General features: G+C 49.5%; 1 protein-coding gene across 4 annotated transcripts in view; it reads right to left on the reverse strand.

Moving 5' to 3' along the window:
- Window positions 1-694: 694 nt before the first annotated feature.
- CASP7 (caspase 7) overlaps window positions 695-18790 on the reverse strand; it is a 37755-nt gene continuing 19659 nt past the window's right edge. For 3 of the 4 annotated variants that reach the window (XM_036265575.1, XM_036265574.1, XM_036265573.1), the window contains exons 4-8: window positions 6744-6877; window positions 6289-6417; window positions 5142-5317; window positions 4636-4765; window positions 695-2271 (exon numbers count right to left, since the gene is read on the reverse strand). In XM_036265575.1, coding sequence (XP_036121468.1) covers window positions 2042-2271; window positions 4636-4765; window positions 5142-5317; window positions 6289-6417; window positions 6744-6877 — 799 coding nt within the window. In that variant the 3' untranslated portion in view covers window positions 695-2041. Of the gene's footprint in view, window positions 2272-4635; window positions 4766-5141; window positions 5318-6288; window positions 6418-6743; window positions 6878-16802; window positions 16887-18790 lie in introns of all 4 variants that reach the window. The other variant, XM_036265576.1, reaches the window with a different exon arrangement.

Raw genomic sequence — 18790 nt, forward strand, 5'->3', positions numbered from 1 at the left:
GCCAAACCGGCCAGGACCCAAAGGCTATTTCTTAATAGTGATTTATATCTCTGATCAAAGAGGCATGAGGTATTACTCATTATTTATAAACTTAATAACTGCTCAAAGAATTTTAGAAAATTAACTTTTTTTAAACATGAGACCATTTCTCTCTCTAATAAAGCTTCCAAAACAAACAACTAGAGTGCTAGATTTTTTTACTTCAAATGACAATGTACATAGGCGCATTTATTTCTATAATAGGGAATGAGAGTCTATTTTCCAGCGACCAGCCTGTGAATTCTGGAGACTGCAGGCTAGATGCCTGTTGATTCTTGATTCATGATCTCCACTTAAATTGTGAACATTTGGTATATTTTCGATGGCAGGAAACCAGGGACAAGTCTCATAAACTGACCCTAAATTCATTTCTTATTGAAAGAAGACAGTTTTACACCATCTGCTGTGTTGCCAAATTAACAAATGGCAGCCCGTCACAGAAGTTTCAGAAGTTGTTCACCCCTTTATGTGAGGGGTTTCAGTGATTCCTAAGTGACTACTTGCTCTTTTATGCGCGTTCTAGCTTCAAAAGAAACGTGAATTCGATCTGTGAGGTCGAGTCGGTGGGGCCCATTCTTTTCCTGTTTCCTCATTTTCCCAGGGCCACAAAACACTTGAAAAGGAAAGACAACTGAGCAGGTTAGAAATACAGCAATCACATTTTAATCAATAAATATGAACATTTTTTTTAGCCAGTTATTAGGCAGAACAAAGTAGAAACTTGTCAAGAATTTAAAAGATACCACCAGCTGGAAAACAAAGTGTGAAAACCTTTGCCCTACATTTCCCCCCACTTAAGAGAATCAGAGATAACAAAAGCTTACTTGGAATGGGGCTTGGAATAATCTAAAAAGTTTCAAGTATCTATTCAAGCTAAAACATTATTTTGCACATAGCGGGCGATAGATAGTCTGACAACGGAATGAATATAGGGCTGAATGGAGGAATCGCTGAACATCAGGGAGTAAGTTACTTCTGTTCACATTATGCACAGGCGTATACTCACTTCTTGCTCCTCCCCAGCCCCATTCACTATCCCTGGCTCTGCTGTATTGCAGGGAAACACACTTCCTAGTGCCCTTGTCCACTGGCTTCCAGGTGAGGCTGGAAGCGGAAGGTGCTGGACTAAGACTGGAGGGCAGCAGAGGTGAAGTCACATACTTCTCACGTCTGATTCGCCTGGTGTTGCCCCATCTCAGCAGTGGCTGTCCCTGCCATGGCTCCATTCCCTGTAACTTCTCTCCTGCATGGTCCTCGCTCCCACCAGGCAGCCCCACAGGGCGGCTCCAGCTCCGTGGACGATCCCGGCTTCTGGACTCCGTCCGGCAGCCACACTGCCTCACAGCTCTCGGTGGAACAGCTGCCTTTCCTTTGGCTTCTCTTTCTATCATCTACGCAAGTCAACTTCCTCTCTTCAATCCCCTCTGTTGAAACACCTAGAATAGTTTGTTTTCCTGATTGGATCCTGACATGCAAAATAGAATCATTTAACTGTTTTCTCCTTTAGCTTACCTGGGAATTTCTGCATAGGAATCTGCCCTGGGTCACTGGAAAATCACTCAAACCACACTCTAGGCCCAATCTAGACCCTCCCTGCAATACAGGGGGTGGCCCGCCCCTGGACGTTTTGTCAAGCACTGGGACTCTCCTTGCCTGGTACCAACATGACTCTGCCTCCCCACTGTCACCCTTAGTCACAGTGCACACAGCTGAGAGTCATCCGCAGAGGTCGTTTTTGTTGTATGGACAATGTGCGACAAGAAGAGAAACACAAACCAAAGAGAACCGTAAGAGGAAATGACAAAATCATCCAATAGGTAACACCGAAAATTCCGAAGACATAAAAGAGCACCAGAAAGTTTTTTCCCTGTTGAATCAACAAATTTTCCTGAACTAAAAACCCTTTCGAATTTACGGATATTTCAAGAGCATTAAGAAAGAAAGAATCTGATTCATCAGTAAACGATCCGTTGCTTTTCGGCCACGTGGCACCCCTGGACGGTCACTTTGAGAAGTAGAGCTCCTTGGTGAGCATGGACACCACGCATGGGATCTGTTTCTTCTCGTGGAAGCGCGGGTCATCGGACTGGGACTCGAAGTGCCTGGCCACCCTGTAGTTCACCCTCGTGAGGATCTGCAAGATGTCCAGGCTCTTCCCGTACTCGTTCAGGGTGGAGCAGAGGGCCTGCACGAACCAGGAGCCGCTTCCAGGGTTCCTCCACGAGTAGTAGCCTTCGACAGGAGAGGAAAGACTGGGTCAGCTGAGCTGGCCGTGGGCCCACTCACCACCCAGAGTGAGCACAGTGCTCGGGGCTGTCACGCATGCCTTTCTGAAATTATCTCACTCTATGCTGCGTGCAAGTCCTGAATGAGAATCACGCTGATGAGCTTACAGTGCAAACACCTTCGATGCACAGGGCTGCGTGAGGATGAAGATGCTCACCACGTGAGCTGGTGTCTCAGCCTGGACACCTGTCAGATACCCGAGGGAGCGCGAGACAAGTGGAACTCGGAGCCTTCCCAGGGAACTGCTGGAGGGCTGCTCCGTAACCCTGTGCGGTGAGTCCTACTTCCCAATCCAGGCAGGGGACCTCAGAAAACTGAGATGTGATGAGAACTGGGCCATCATCATGATCATTTATAATAGTCAGTTACTGAGTAAATGTAAAACAAACAGAAATAACCCATTTGTGCAGGGTGACTGGGGTGCACTCGGAATTCTTGCCTGCAGCTCACGTTACTGGCGACCACCAGCACGTGGACTTGGGCTCCACAGCGTCAGCAGCATGACAACGCGTTTCATTTGTGGGGGGTGTCACCTGAGCTGTCTCAATCCATGCAGGAACCTGGTGAAGCTGGGTGCACGCTACCACCATTTCATCACTGCCCGGGGGGTGGATCCTCTAACCTGCCCTATGTGGTCTCTGAGATCACTAATACCCAGTCTCATCCCGTGACTGTCCTACCTGAAACCGTTCTCCTGACGATTTCACAGACAAGTGCAGGCTGCTCAGCACCACGATGGGGCTCCCTGTCTACCTGTCCAGGTTTGAACCCGCCAACACCCTGCACCCTGGGCGGTAATCTCTTCTCAACCTCTCTGCCACGCGAGGACACAGTGAGGCGGCGCTGTATACAAGCCAGTCAGAGTCCTCATCACAAGCCAAATTGGCCAGTGCCTTGACCGGGAATCTCCCAGCCCTCAGAACTGCGAGAAGTGTTTCCATGGGTTAAGCCCCCTGTGCTCCCGTCCCACAAGTGTCACCAGTGTCCCCTCAGCCCTTGTCTGCTAAGCCACCCTTCTCTTTCCCTTGCTTGTAGACTCAGTTACAACAGGTGTTATTCAGGGAAGCCTCTCTCACCTGCCTCCTGAGGGTTCACGCTTCTCCCTTGACCTCCCCCAGACCCTGCTCAGAGCACCTACAACCCAACTACCGCGTCTGCTGGCAGAAGAATGCTCCCATTACAACAGCTCCTTCTCAAGGGCAGGAAGACCCAAGTTATTTTCTTAAGCCTTAAAACTGGTGAAGTTATCGTTCTCACAGAATCCCTGTAGATCCTGCCAGGGCTGGTCTTCCGAACACTGAACTAGCTGCTATACCCAAGAGCTTTGTGTCACGCACTCACAGACTACACTTCAGGTGGGCGGATCTGACTCAGTGATGGTTCTGACCCCAGACAAAGGCAGGCCTTTCACTGAACTGACTCAGGCAAACACAGGGCAGGCCACCTCGTCCCTGGCACTTCCTGGTGCCTGTTTACAGCGTGCAAAAGAATCCTGCTCTGAGCTGTAGCTCTTTGTGTCCTGAAATGACTCTGTGACTTCCAGCATATCACTTAAGCCCACCCAAGCTCATTTTCTTTCATCTATACAATCAGGACAGTAATAATACCTTTCTTAACGACCTACACAGTTATTATAAGGCCGGTATGTGGTAAAAGACATGAAAAACACTGTATATTTAAAGTGCTGGAGAAACGTTTGTTCTTATAAATACCAATGATAACAGTAGTAATGAGAGAATTCTGCTTTCTGGGAGAGAAAAGTGAACAGATCCCCGTGGTAAGCAGAACAATGGCCCCCAGGGATGCCCACGCTCTCACCTGGGAACCTGGAACTATATTACCTGACGTGACAAAAAGGACTTGGCTGATGGGATTATGGTTCAGGAAATGAATGGGGAGATTATCCTGAATTATCCAAGTGGGCCAGATCTAATCACAGGAGTCCTTAAAAGAGGAGGACTTTTCCCAGCTGTGGTCAGAGAGTGAACAAGGAGGAAGAGGGTCAGAGGGACGTGAGGTTGTGGACTTTGAAGCTGGAGGAAGGGGGCCACGAGCCAAGGCATGCGGGAGGTTCCAACATGCTGGAAAAAGCAAGGGATGGATTTTAACCCCTACAGCCTCCAGACGGGATGCAGCCCTGTCAACCCGTCCTGGAATTCTGACCTTCAGAACCGTCAGGTCATACATGTGGTATGTGCCAAGCCGCTCTGTCTGCGGTCACTGATCTCGTGGCAATGGGGACCTAACACCGCCCGGGCTGCACTCTGATGGTGGAATGGCACGGCCGTCAGCAGACAGTGGGCCTGGTACCTGGAACTGTGGAATAGGCGAAGAGAAAGTCGGCTTCCACTGGGATCTTCGCTCGAGGGCTGGCATCTGTGTCATTGATGGACCCCGAGTCGGCCTGGATCCCGTCATCCAGCTCTGTGCCCCGGCACGCCTAAGGAGCAAAGCAGAGACCACTCCCTAAGGCTGGGAACAGACACGTGTGCCGTTCACTGCTGTGTCCCTGTGCCTAGAACTGTGCTTGGCACGTACCAGGAGCTCGGAGCTCAGTGATCGTCTGATGAATGACTAAATGAACGTCGAACTGCTTTAGTCAGCGAAGCAAACAGAAGCATTGCAATGCCTTAAAGAGACCCTCACGGCCTGTGACCCGGAGCAAACACAGAAGCCAAGCGTTTAGAGGCAGGAAAACAAAACCCAAATTGGCATCCTCAATCGAAAAAGCACGCAGATTTGTCAAGAGGGTACAATCCACGTCATGCCGCAGCCTCTTCCCGTTCTCAGTGGGGCTGGCTTTGAACAGGAATTACCTGGATGAAGAAGAGTTTGGGTTTCTCCAACAGGGTTTTGCATCTGTCCCCCCGGAAATGGACCGTCAAGTCCTTGATTGCCATCAAGCCGTCCGTTCCGTAAATTAAGTTTTCTTCTCCGTGGCTCAGTAAGACGCAGGCGAAGCAGGCGGAGTTCCTGTGGTCCTCCTCGGAGGCTGCAGCAAGCAGTGTGAACATCGAGACGTTAAAACCCAAGCCCCGCAGGACCTCAGAGGTGGCACGCCCTCCCAGCTGGCAGCTGCCCCGATCTGAGAGCGCTGTTCAGGGGCAGGAGCACCCCTCCGGAGAAAAGGGGCACCAGCGAAGGGAAGTTAAAGAGTTCCAGAATTCTCACTCGGTCTGACACCAGAATGCAGCTGTCCCGTGAGGAAGTGAGCCCCATGTGTGGGAGGGTTCAGGCAGCTGCTGGGAGGCAGCATTTTGGGGTGCTGAAGGGGGTGGCCCTGCTGTTTATAAGGTCAGTGACACAGGGCAAGTTCCTTTGCCATTCTGTGCCTTGGTTTCCTTGTCTATAAAATGGATATGAGTAAATGAGTTAGTATTTGTAAGGCATGCCACCTAATAAGTGTTGTGCAAGTATTTGTTAAAGTAAAACATCATGCTAAGTGAAATAATCCAGTCTAACAAATACTTGATAATTCCACTTAGGAGGTGCCTTAGAGTCAAGTTCAGAGAGGCAGAAAGCAGAATGGTGGTTTCCAGGGGCTGGGGGAGGGGCGGGGCAGAGGATGACGTTGTTTTGAGGTGTATGGCGTTATTCTTCTTCATCGTCCATGAGGGGAAAGCTTACTCTGCAACCGTGTGGAAAGCAGAATGCTATCCCTTTGTTTCTACCCCAGGAATCAGCCTTTTGAAACTGTCCTGTGGAGACAGAGGCCATGTTTCCTGCTGCCATACGCCCCGATTTCATCTTTGTAGGGAGAGATCTACGTTTCCTGAAAGACCCGCCTACCCCGAAGTCAGGTATGGGGTGGCCCAGAGGGAGGGAAGGCTTCCCAGACTGAAATCCCTGTGTCCTGAAAAGCATTGCTCCCCCCAGCTGGGCCCCCACCCCTCTCTCGGGGACAGGAGGAGGAAGCGGGAAGAGGACAGAGGGGGAGGGCGGAGGGAGAGCGCAGACATGCACCTTGTCTCAGCAAATCCTGCATACTGGCACAGGAGCAGTCATTATACACGGTCACACTGAAACCGAGGGCTCTGAAGCTCTTGCAAAGGGACTCGGCATCTCTGTCGGTTCCGTTCCGGACACTCATCCCTGTGGGAATCAAGCAGCAGCTCAGGATGAGCAGCCCCCGGCTGAGCGCGGTGGCTGGCACCCCCGGCGGGTGCCACGTGCAGCCGAGCCGCAGTGCCCAGCTGCAGTCAAGGCCAAACGGCTCCCCTCGCTTCTCAGCTCGTGAGCATGCACAGCGGGCTGCTGGACTAAGAGTCCCTGATTTCTCTGCACCCCCTTCTCCTGGACATGCAAACACCATCTACGAAGGGGCTGTCGGCCACAGGCGACGGGCACAGCCTTCTCTGAGGAATGTCTGAAGAAACCGGAAGGGAACAGGAGGGTTAGCCCGTGTCCATATCACCTACTTGTCGAGTCATCGAAGTTCTTGTTGTTGATGATGATGCACCTGCCCACCTTCTCGTAGTTCATGTCATACCTATACGTAGGCTCGGGGTCCTTGGTGCTCTTGAAGGATTTCCTGGAGCCACCTCTCTTCTTACTGGGGAAACAGAAAGCCAGTGAGAGGCTGTGGAAGGAGTCTGGGCACTATGGTCTCTCGTTTCCACTACCAGCGTGAAAGGGGTGCCCGAGAACGCTGCAGTGGCTGACAGAAAGGCCTGGGGTGAACAGGCGGCTCTGTGCAATCGTCACATTTTATTTTGTTGTTAATCCTCACCCAAGGATATTTTCCCATTAATTTACAGGTGGAGTGGAAGGGAGGGAGGGGGAAGGAGAGAGAGAGAAACATCGATGTGAGAGAGACACATCGATTAGTTGCTTCCTGCACGCCCCCTACTGGGGATGGAGCATGTGCCCTGACCGGGAATCAAACCTGTGACTCTTAGGTCCTCTGGCCGATGCTTTCACCACTGAGCCAAACTGGCCAGGGCTAATCATCCCATTTAAAAGGAACATGCATCTTTATTTCATTAGAGGCCAGAGAAATGCAAATTAAAATCTCAGTGCGATACCAGAATGGCTGCGATGTGCCGGGGACCTGTGCAGCACCTGCAATTGTCACACTTGCTGGTGAGAGCCCACTTTGTACATCCATGGCGGACGAGTGGCAGGATTCCGCAAAAACTGAACTGACACATGTCCTATGACAGAGCAGTTATACTCCTGGGCATGTGCTCCAAAGTGAGCAAACATGTTTACCAAGAGAGATGTGTACGTGACCACAGCATGGGTAGTAACAGCCCCGAACAGGAAGGAGCCCCAGTGTCCAGTCACAGTGGAATGGATGGACTGCTGGATGTTCACAGGAGGCAACGCCAGACAACGGTGAGAATGAACAAACAAACCATGACAGCGTGAAGCCGCGTGAATGAACCGCACAAATACGACGAGTGAAAGAACCATGATGTAAAAGGGTGCCTAGGGTATGACTCCATTTTCTATAAAGTGCAGGAAACCAGTAACACCTGGTATTAGAAGCTGGGAGGCTGTTTCCCGCTGGTGGGCGGGTTAGGAACTGGAAGGGGCATAAGGACTTTCTCAGATGCTGGTCATAGTTTGTTCTTCACATGAGTGCTGGGTCCATGGGCGTATCAGTTAGTGCAGATTCATTAGTGCCCTTTCTACGTGAATTTTGTAAGTCAATGAACATTTACATTATATGGGGGTAAAAAGGAACAGCAATTTATTTATTTATTTTTTAATTACTTTTGTTACAGATGTCTCCTCCCCCCCCACTGACACCCTCCTCCTGACACCCCCCCGCCCTGTCCCCACTGTTGTCTATGTCTATTGGTTATGCATACACGCATATAAGTTCTGTGGTTTATCTCTCCCCTCCCTCCCACCTCCTTTTCTGAGGTTTGACAGGCCCCTTCCAATCTCCAGACATTGATGTCCAGTTTTCCGAAAGTCTAGCACATAAGCACTGAGGCTGGAACAGGGGTATCACTGAGAGGACAGAGGAAAAAACTGTCAAATGTGAGTGGAAAACAGCTTTGCTAGTCACCTACCCGAAAGTAAGTTCCATGAAAGAAGAGACTTTTACCTGTTCTGAAAAATTGCTGAATCCCTAATACCTAGAACAATGCCTGGCACCTAAGATGCTCAATAAATATTTGTTCTAAACTACAGGACAATATCCCTTATGAATATAGGTGCAAAAGATCTTTAACAAAATATTAGCAAGTCCAATCCAGCAATCTATAAATGGGATTATACACCGTAACCAAGTGTGACCGATCCCAGGAATACAAGGTTGGTTTAACCTCCAAAAATCAATAAATGCAATCCATCCTATTGATAAAGGACAAAAACCATACGAGCAACTTGGTTGATACAGAAAAAGCATTTGACAAAGTCCAACACCCTGTTACGATAAAAGTGCTAAGTAAATTAGGATGACGATGGAACTAACTCAACTTGAGAAGGGCATCTGTGAAAAACCCACAGCATCATCCTTAATGATGGAAGACTGAGTGTTTTCCCACCCAAGATCAGGAACAAGTCACACATGTCCACTCTTGCCACTTCTATTAAATACTGTACCAGAGGTTCTAGTCAGGGGAATTAGGGTTTAAAAAATGTGTTACCCGAATGAATGAGTAGAGTCTTATTCCACCATTTTTCAGATATGAAAACAGAAGCCCCCAGGTCCAAGGTCACCCAGGCAGTGATCGGCAGAGTGGGACCATGAGGCTTCCCTGTCAGTGTTCTAGAGCCCAATGCCCTTGAAGATTTGTTCGAAAGACCCGTCCACCATTCTGCCCAAGCTCTTGTCAAAAGTTGGGAAAGGAAAGTGAAAGAGAAGCTTGTTACCCAGCAGCTGTGGGTCCAAGGGCGCTTCACCCCGAGCTGTCATCAGATCTTATCTGCTGGGGTTCATCAGAGTGTCTGCAAGGACCTGGCCTTTCCCCTCGTCCCTCCTCCCTTGGTCCAGATTACAGGTTCGCTCTGTACGTGGGACCTTCAGTCTCCTTACTGCTCCTGTTCAGCTTCAGCACGACTCTACCCTCCACTTCCTAAGGCCTGATTTCTTCAGGATCGTTTTATATTTAAAAGAGAAGTCTCCTGAGTCTGTTCTCCTCACTTCTCCCTCCCTTTGCCTGTCGCCTGTTTACAGGGGATGCCAGGTCCTTTTCACACTTTTCTTCCCCGAGAGGCAGCCCCAAAAGAGCACTGGACCTGGGGTCAGACGGAGGTCTGCATCCCTCCACCCGTCTGACCTGGGCCAGGGAGTCTCTGCCCTTTGCTGAGCATTGGGTTCCTCTCCTGGAAAAGGGAGCCATCCGTGACTGTCAAACCAGACAGGGGGCTCGGGAAGCAGGCACTCCCGTGCAGCTGTCTCCCCTTCCACGCCTCCAGAAAAATCTCAGAGGATCGAGTATCAGCAAACTGACTTTCTGCACTATTCTAGGATGTGCCAAGTGGGAAGGGGTAGGACTTACTTCCTTATTGCTGCCCTGTCGGTGACCCTTACTGACAGTGTCCTTTGAGAACGTTACAAAATCTTTGCACAGCCTTCCACAAACATGCAATCTCTGGTCGTCAATGGACATCTCTGAAGTAAGCGGAGGGAGTGAAACCACACCCACTGTATACATCATACTAAACAATCAGCCTTTGTCAGTGCTTACCACGGGCGGGGGTCTGGGTCAGCTCTCACCTGCGTTTCCCCGACTCCTGACAGGACCGTAGGTCACTTAAGGCCACTCAAAGACCCTAATATGAGTAGCGCTGAGTCTGGCAGGCCGGAGAGCACAGTTTGTGCACTAAAGCCCTTTCAGAGATAAAATTCTGCTTTTATCTTCAGCAACGTGGATTATTTTAAACACAACTGTACAACGATATCTGAGCAACAAACAAGATATGATTTAAGTGGCCATTAGCCCATCCTCAGTGATAAGCAAACAAAATTAGTAAGCACCTTTTATTTTTTAAAAAATGTTTTTTTCCTTTATTGATTTTAGAGAGAGAGGAGGGGAGAGGGAAAGAGAGATAGAAACATCGATGAGAGAGAACATAGATGGGCTGCCTACTGCATGCCTCCCACTGGGGATCGGGCCCACAACCTGGGTACGTGTCCTGACTGGGAATCGAACCAGCGACCTCTTGGTACATGGGTCGACGCTCAACCACTGAGCCACACTGGCTGGACTGCATCTTTTAAAGGAAAGCAGGCAAGCTCGGTCAGTGTGGCTCAGTAGTTGAGCATCGACCCATGTACCAAGAGGTCACCAGTTCGATTCCCGGTCAGGGCACATGCCCAGGTTGTGGGCCCGATCCCCAGTGGGGGGCATGCAGGAGGCAGCCAATAAATGTTCTCTCTCATCGATGTTTCTATCTCTCCCTTCCTCTCTCTCTAAAATCAATAAAGGAAAAAAAATAAAAAGAAACACAGGCTAGTCCTGGTTGGTTTGGCTCAGCGGTTAGAACGTTGGCCCATGGACCAGAGAGTAGAGGGTTCAATTCCAGCCAAGGGCATGGGTACCTTGGTTGTGGTTTGGTCCCCATGCGTGAGGCAACCGATCGAGGTGTCTACATTGATGTTTCTCTCTCTCTCTCCCTCCCTCCCACTCTGTCTGAAAATGGATGAAAAAATATCCTCGGGTGAAGATTTAAAAAAAAAAAAGGCTTGAATTTGTTATTTTAAAAATAAAAAAGGATTCCGCTTCTATCAGAATGGAATCTGGAAAATTAAATGTTTTCTTTTTTATAAAAGGAACACAATAGGAGAAAAAAGATGTATATGCTTTATTTATTATTTTTAATCCTCACCTAAGGATATTCTTCCATTTATCTTCAGACAGAGTGGGAGGGAGAGAAAGGGAGAGAGAGAAACATCAATGTGAAAGAGACACATCAACTGGCTGCCTCCCACATGATCCCAACCAGGGCCGGGGATGAACCGCAACCGAGGTACGTGCCCTTGGCGGGAATCGAATCCGCGACTCATTGGTCCGAGGGCCGACACTCTACCGCTGAGCCAAACCGGCCAGGGAAAGATATATATGCTTTAAAGAAAATACTTTCCATGGTTATGAAAAGTACCTTAAAATTAAATATAAAACCCTGGCCAGTTTGGCTCAGCAGTTAGAGCTTCGGCCTGAGGTCCAGAGAGACCCAGGTTCGGTTCCCACTAAGGGCACGTACCTCAGTTGCAGTTTGTCCCCGACTCTGGTTGGTTGTGTGGGTGGCAGCCACTCGATGTGTCCCTTTCATGTCGATCTTTCTCTCTCTTTCTCTCTTCCTCTCCCCCTCCCACTCTATCTGAACAGAAATTGGAAAAAAAATGTCCTCGGGTGAGGATAAAAAAAAAAAAATTAAATATGAAATGCGATTCTTATCCTTGGTAAATATCTCAAAAGGGTTGTAAGGTAAATTCCCCTTGCCTAGCCTGCCCCTAACTTGAACTCTTACTTTACAAAATGAACTTAATACCTGCTTCCTCTTTTTGGATTTGGGTCGGTCAATATGAATTTTTCCTTCTAACCAAAATAGCTTTTTTTTAACCCCGGGTCTTCCCGCACCTCGGGTGTGTATCACAGAGTATCAATTTACTCCGACTGAAGTCATCTTCCTTACGGGCACTGGTCTTGGGGAAATTCCTTGTGCGGCTGGACACTGGGGGGCAGTCCCTACTGCCGATCAGCTGACAGCAGGTTCTGGAGAGACAACTCAGAGGAGGAATGAGGGCCAGGAAGGCATGGGGAGAAAGCGCCAGGGAAAAACCATGGCCCGAGATCCACTGCCCAGAGACGGTTCTGTAGGAACCAGTCCGAGAGATTAGTCTGCTCCCTACCCGTCGTGAGGCTGGGGCATCTTCTGGGGATCCTCTCCCCACCTCCCCTCTTTCCTTCTCGACTCCCCTGAGAACTGTGCTGTTACTTCCATTTCGCCAATTCTTGTTGCGAGACGGCTGCGGAGGTGGGAACTCGGTGCAGCCTCACGTTTGGGGAGGGAACTGATTTCCGAAAGGCCACTAATTAGGGTGGCCTCCGGCTGCTGATTCTGCAGGAACACAGGACCATTGTTTTGCTTAGGTATTTCTTTGGTGTGTGACATCTAGTATTCTTTGGAAATGCTTCTGGATGAACAAGTTTTCTTCCTTTTTTCCCCCTGGCCTCTCTCATTTCCAATTCTGAGCCTTAATAGCCTTCCTCAGTTAAGAGACCTGGCTGGCAGACACGCTTATTCAGCCAGCCCGTCACTCCTAGGATGGCCGGCAGGACAGGAGCAAAGATCCAGCCCGGGCTCTACTTCCGGCTTGAACCATGAAGGGCAGGGTCTTTCACCAAAACCACAAAACATTGTACAAAAGAATGAGGAAGCTCTCTGTCCTGATGGGGGATGATTTCCAACAAGTAGTGTGACGTATGGACTAAAACAAAAGGGCAGGGCTATGAGAACAACATGCTACCTTTTGGGGAACACTGAGGAGAAAAATAGATATCTTTATATTTGCTTGCATTTTCATAAGGAAACTCTCAAAATATAATGGAAAAACCCATGGATTCCAAGGCTGGACCATATGGGTTGAAAACGGTGCTCCACCACATAGCTGAGTGATCGTGGGCAAGTTACTTAGCCTCTCTGTGCTTCGGTTTCCTCATTCATAAAACGGACACAATGACAGCATCTGCCTCAGAGCTTGTAAACAAGGTAATGATCACAAAGTACTTAGAACAGTGTGCGGCAGGTAGTAAGTGGTAAACATATTATTATTACTGATGTTATTATTATACGTAATTAAAAGTGGGTATCTATGTTATGGGGGGCGAGGAGCAGGACAGCAGGAAGAAATGGGGGAACAGAATTTTGACTGTACACCTGTTCGTATATGTGAATAAGTTCATGATTCAAAATACCGAAATAAAATTATTAATAGTTAACGGCCCTGGCCGGTTTGGCTCAGCGGTTAGAGCATTTGCCTGCGGTCCAGAGAGACCCGGGTTCGGTTCCCGCTAAGGGCATGTACCTCGGTTGCAGTTTGTCCCCGGCCCTGGTTGGTTGTGTGGGTGGCAGCCACTCGATGTGTCCCTTTCACGTTGATGTTTCTCTCTCTCTCTTCCTCTCTCTCCCTCCCACTCTGTGCAAAAAATGGAAAAATGTCCTCAGGTGAGGATAAAAAAAATAATAATAATAATAAAAAATAGTTAACAAATCACTTGCTGCAAATGGATTTCAAGATCTGACGTGTTTTGAAGATTACTGGATTTTTATGTTAAGTGCTGAAAGGGCTCCAGTTTTTTGTTTCCCACTGTGGTTTTTCCCATCTCCTTAGCCTTTCAAACTTCTCACTCTTCCGTGTGTCAATATAACAACAATATTAATACAGTTACAATAACCACCATCTTTTGATCACTTACCACTTGACATATACCTCATGCAATTTTTACACCTCTGAAGCATTAAGCCCGTTTCATAGAAAAATATTAAATTAGCTTGTCCAAGATCACAAAGCTAGACAAGGATAAGGGGCCAGGTTTATTCTGAGGCTTGACACCAAGCCCCCTAGTCTTGACCTTGAGAGTCAGCCTGGGTGTTTCCCTGGAGATGCACATACCCTCTGAGGTCTGAGGGCCTCAGCAGTAACCTGTCTGCCCACTGCAAGGGCCGGCTCAGCTCTGCCCTTTCATTGCTGCCTCCACTCTTTTTTTTTTTTAATCCTCAACCGAGGACATTTTTCCATTTTTTGTTCAGATAGAGCGGGAGGGAGAGAGAGGAAGAGAGAGAGAGAGAAACATCGATGTGAAGGGACACATCGAGTGGCTGCCACCCGCACGACCAACCAGGGCCGGGGACAAACTGCAACCGAGGTACATGCCCTTAGCGGGAACCGAACCCGGGTCTCTCTGTACCGCAGGCCGACGCTCCAACCGCTGAGCCAAACCGGCCAGGGCACTGCTGCCTCCACTCTTATTTCACGCCCCCCACCGGCTCCTAGAGCCCCTGGAGGCAGAGGGCCTGCGGGCCATTCCCACGCCTGGGCGGGGTAGAGAGCACCTGCTTGCCCTACCCCATCCAGCCCTATCAAACATCACTCTCCACGTGGGCGCAACCTTTGGACCCCTTGGCTCTTGGCCAGAAGGTCAAAGCAAGATGTGCCTTGGGCGACACACACTGTGCAAGGTGCCCTGGGGCAGCAGCCAGGTGCATTTACAGCCATGTGTGAGGTTTATGACTTCCATGATACCTGTAATATCTCCCGGGGTGACGGTCCAGCTGAACATCAAACCAAAATTACCAACACAACCAAAATGCTTCCAGGAAATGCCACTTTGCCTGCAAGGCCATCCTTGCTTTCCCTTGTTTGTTCAAAGCTGGGGAGTCCCAGCACAGCCTCGGTGGAGCTGTGGCTCACCCCCAGTGTGGTCAGGGGAGGAGAGCTGTGTGATTCCTGTGCCAACAGCTCATGAAGGGTTACTGTCTGGAAATCAACTGCCCAACGGCCGGAGCCAAGCAGATCATCAGATAAACAACCGCTACTGGACAGAACCATGGGCCCCAGGAGCTCCAAAGAGACTGTGCTAATCAATCAGCCAACGGCAGAAAGATAGCAACAGTCCACAGATCCGCAGGGCAGGCTCCCCCAGGGGCTGGGGCTGGGGAGGGAATGAGAAGGGTAATAAGCAGCTTTCAAAGACCCAGATTAGAAACGTCTTGGGCTGGCGATCATCCCCCAGAAACAAGGTTTTCTAAAGCAGCTGTGCCTGCTGTCCCCCTCTGTATGTGGCCTTTCCACAGAAGAGGCTGGAACACGTGAGAATACAGACCCCAACAGGTGGGCACGTTGAGTTTCTTTCAAGTTCGGATCAATGGAAGCCAGCCTTTCTCCTAAATCTGACAAATGGTGCAAATGGTAGAGGACCCACTTCAGGTACTCCCCCAAATCACCAGATCAAGTATCATTAACACCGGTGTGGTGCTTTATGCTTGACAAGTGCGCAAGTGATCACTATCCCATTCATTCTGCAAAGTCCAGATGAAGGCATTCATACAAGGTGCAGCAAGGCCCTGGCTGGTTTGGCTCAGCGGTGAGAGCATTGGCCCGTAGACCCAAGGGTCATGGATTTGGTTCCCGATCAAGGGCACATACCTGGGTTGTAGGTTCTATCCCCAGCCCTGGTCAGGGTCAAGCGGGAGGCAACCAATCGATGTGTCTCTCTCACATTGATATGTCTCTCTCTCCCCCTCTCTCCCTTCCACTCTGAACATCAATGGAAAAATATCCTCAGGTGAGGATTAGCATAAAAAACCCCACAAAACAAAACACAGCAAGTAAGAGGTGGCCAGAGTATTTTTAAGCCAGATTCTACCACTTCCCATTCTACCTCCTTCTCCAGTTGCTCCTCCTCTGCTGCTAAACCTGCCTTGCCCTGAACCTTTTTTTTTTTTTTTTTTAACATTGTGGAGACTTTGGCCAAGATTATCAGGCTGAGAAGAAACACACCAGACCAGTGAATTAAAAACTCTAAATCCTCTTAAAGGCTCATGTGTTTCACAACTGGCTACAGACTTTAAAAAGTAAATCTGGCCACAAAATACAAAATCACCGTGTTCAGGGCCAGATAAGCAAGATGGTAACAACTTCGAGAGCCTGGGAGAATGATTCAGTGCGTTCATTTCCGCGTGGGTGAATGGGCCAGCGGTCTGCAGAAGCCGGTGGGCTCACGGCCACACTGTCTCTTGGTGTCGCATTCCCTCACCAATACGGGCAAGCGCCATTATCTCCCTTTCCCAGATGCATGCAGCTAGGCTCCAACCTCTGCCAGGAGCACAGATAATGCCAGCGTGGATTATCAGGAAGGAACAGGATTACCCTATCTTCTTAGGTAAGAGAGCCATTTCTTTGGAGCCTCACATTTTACAGCGAGAGGCTAAGTCAGTCAATTCATCAAAGAGCCAACAAATTATAACCCAAGCCCAAGCTCGGGTGATCATTTAATACAAAAAGACCTCCTTGAGGATTCTACAGCAGCTCCAACCAGAAAACACCAGCAGAGAAAAAGAGTCGGCTTACTTTACAAAGAAGTGGAAAATCCTCAGACAGGACACAGTGCAGTTTCTAGTCCACTCGGGTGGATACGTAATGTTCCTCATCACCGGAGTGGGTAAGTATGGGCTTCATCCTTTTACCGACCCCCCAGACTGCTGGAAACATGAACTTGACCTTTCTATATTTGGAGGGGGCTAACTAAAAGCACGCAGGCTCCATGAACAGAGTTCCCAGGAGTCCTGTGTGCAGACATTCATCAGCCTGGGAGTAAACGAACCTCCCAGGTGCACATTTCCCCAGGGCCGGCTCATTCGGAACCAGAGCTCTGGTTTCCGTAGCTGCTTTGTCTAAATATTTTTGAGACCCTTCATTCATGGTTTCAACATTTCAACACAGGGCGCCCCCAGCAGTGCTGACACACCAAGGCACAGAGCAAGCGCGAGAGGAAAGGAGAGAGGCGAGGCCGTACCTTGGGTCTCCATCCGAAAGCACCCCATTGTGCATCAGAACGAGGCTTTGCCCCGCGACGACAGGCAGAGAGTTCCCCTCTTCTCTGTAATAGTAAAAACTCCACATGCTTGGAGCTCAGCAGGAGACAGACGGCTGGCACAGCCCGCCGAGCCCGGAAAGCCTGCGCTGAATCAGCAGTGAGCTGCCCGCTGGAGTTTTCCACGGGACCACTCACCCTGGGAAGTCACACTGGCCTCCCCTTCTCTGCTGACGGGCAGAAACGCCGGCTCCACACTGCAGCATCCTCCCCATTCAGCGACTGCTCCCCGAGGACAGAGACTTTCTACACGCAAGAATTCCGAAGGAAGAAAGACCCAGATTTCCACCGAGGTGCAGCCAGCAGCACCATCTTTCAGAGCACAAAAGCTGGGAACAACAGGGGAAGGGCTAGGCATGGGCCTGAGAATTAGGAGACTAAAGTCCTACGCAGCTATTGAAAGTGATGAGCACGCAGAGGCGGGCAACCCACCCAAGGGTCGGATCTACTAAAGGTGGCAGGACAGCCCACGCAGGAATACTGCAGAATACGTGAAATGACAGGTAAGGAAATGAACAAAAACAGGAAGTGAGTCTGTGGTGACCCAAACAGCTCAGCCTCATTTGGTTATTTTTTTCCTTCTAAAAGTACTCAAGGTAGTAATACAAACAACCGGAGACCAGAGAGGCATGCCAGACACCTCAGTTGTCAATGAGATGCGTAAATGTTGTTCAGTGGTCTTGCATAAAGTCAACGATCCGGGCATTACTACAGTTTCCCATCTCACCCCTCCGAGTGCAAAGGGGAAAACGTGAGCCCATAAAAACGGAACACTTATTAAGCAAACGGCTCGGCCAAAGCTTCTCTGCATTTCCTGGTTCAGGGTCACAGACGGTGAAAGGTGTGACGCTGATGAAGTCCACCTGCCACACCTGCTACCCTGAGCGAGCCTCCTAATCGTTCCCATCCTCAGGTCCGTGACCCAGGGACCACACTGGCTCTGTGCATTTTCCTCTGAAACTCAGTTTGCACAAGTACACTGGGAAACAAAGCCAGTTTAAAATAGGTGAGGGGAAAAAAGATTCCCTTCCCCTAAACTTACCCCTCCACAGTTCCCTCTCCCCACGGAAAAAAGGAGCACAGAGACCTCTAACAATAAAAATTGGCAAAGGACTTGAAAAAAGAAAATCATCCAGGGTAAATAAAGGACTGAGTTCTCTTGAAATAGCCCAACACTGAGTGGAAGATGCGGTGAGGTCTACAGGACAGCAGGCCCCAGACTCAGAAGTTATCACCCTTCAGGCCTCATTCTTACACAATCACCCCACCCGCCTCCGTCCCTTCCCTTCGAGCAGAATGCACCCCCCCCCACGGATGCCTGCCAGGCACAAAGCCCTACACCTCCAGGGCCGGTCCCGGGGAGCACTGGGAAGGCCACTGCGCACACTTTTCATTGCTCACCCCGTTCCCTGGAGAAGCAACTGGGCTTATTTTCATAGCACTTTCCGATTCCTAGATTTAATTCTATACTGAGCGTTTTCAATGTTCTGACTATGAAAACCTACTCATGTACCTCCCTTCCTCACGTCTGTCTTTTAACCCTAGAGCTTATTTTTTCCCCTTTAGAAGAGCCAGGACTTAGAACTGGAAGCATTTAATACAGTTTGCACCTGTATACAGCCCCCGTTTCTCGACCCTGCCACCGTGTTTCGGGGGCGGGGCTCACCGCTCCAGGGCTGTGCACTTGGCCTTCTTTATCAGCCCTGTGGGAACAGCTGTCCGTAACCCTCCCTCCGCTGCAGTGAAGCAGAAAGGGAACAGTTTTAATGGAATTAAATGTGCTGACCCACTTGGGTGGAAGAAAAAACCGCTCGGCTAGTGGATTCATAGGGTTGAACAGTTTGATGCCTCTGTTGTTGGGGGTGGCACTTGGTGTAAGGGGGTGGGGGGACACTGGACTCCAAGTTAGG

The sequence above is a fragment of the Molossus molossus genome, unplaced genomic scaffold (genome assembly GCF_014108415.1).
Source record: "Molossus molossus isolate mMolMol1 unplaced genomic scaffold, mMolMol1.p scaffold_m16_p_17, whole genome shotgun sequence".
Taxonomy (NCBI): Eukaryota; Metazoa; Chordata; class Mammalia; order Chiroptera; family Molossidae; genus Molossus; species Molossus molossus.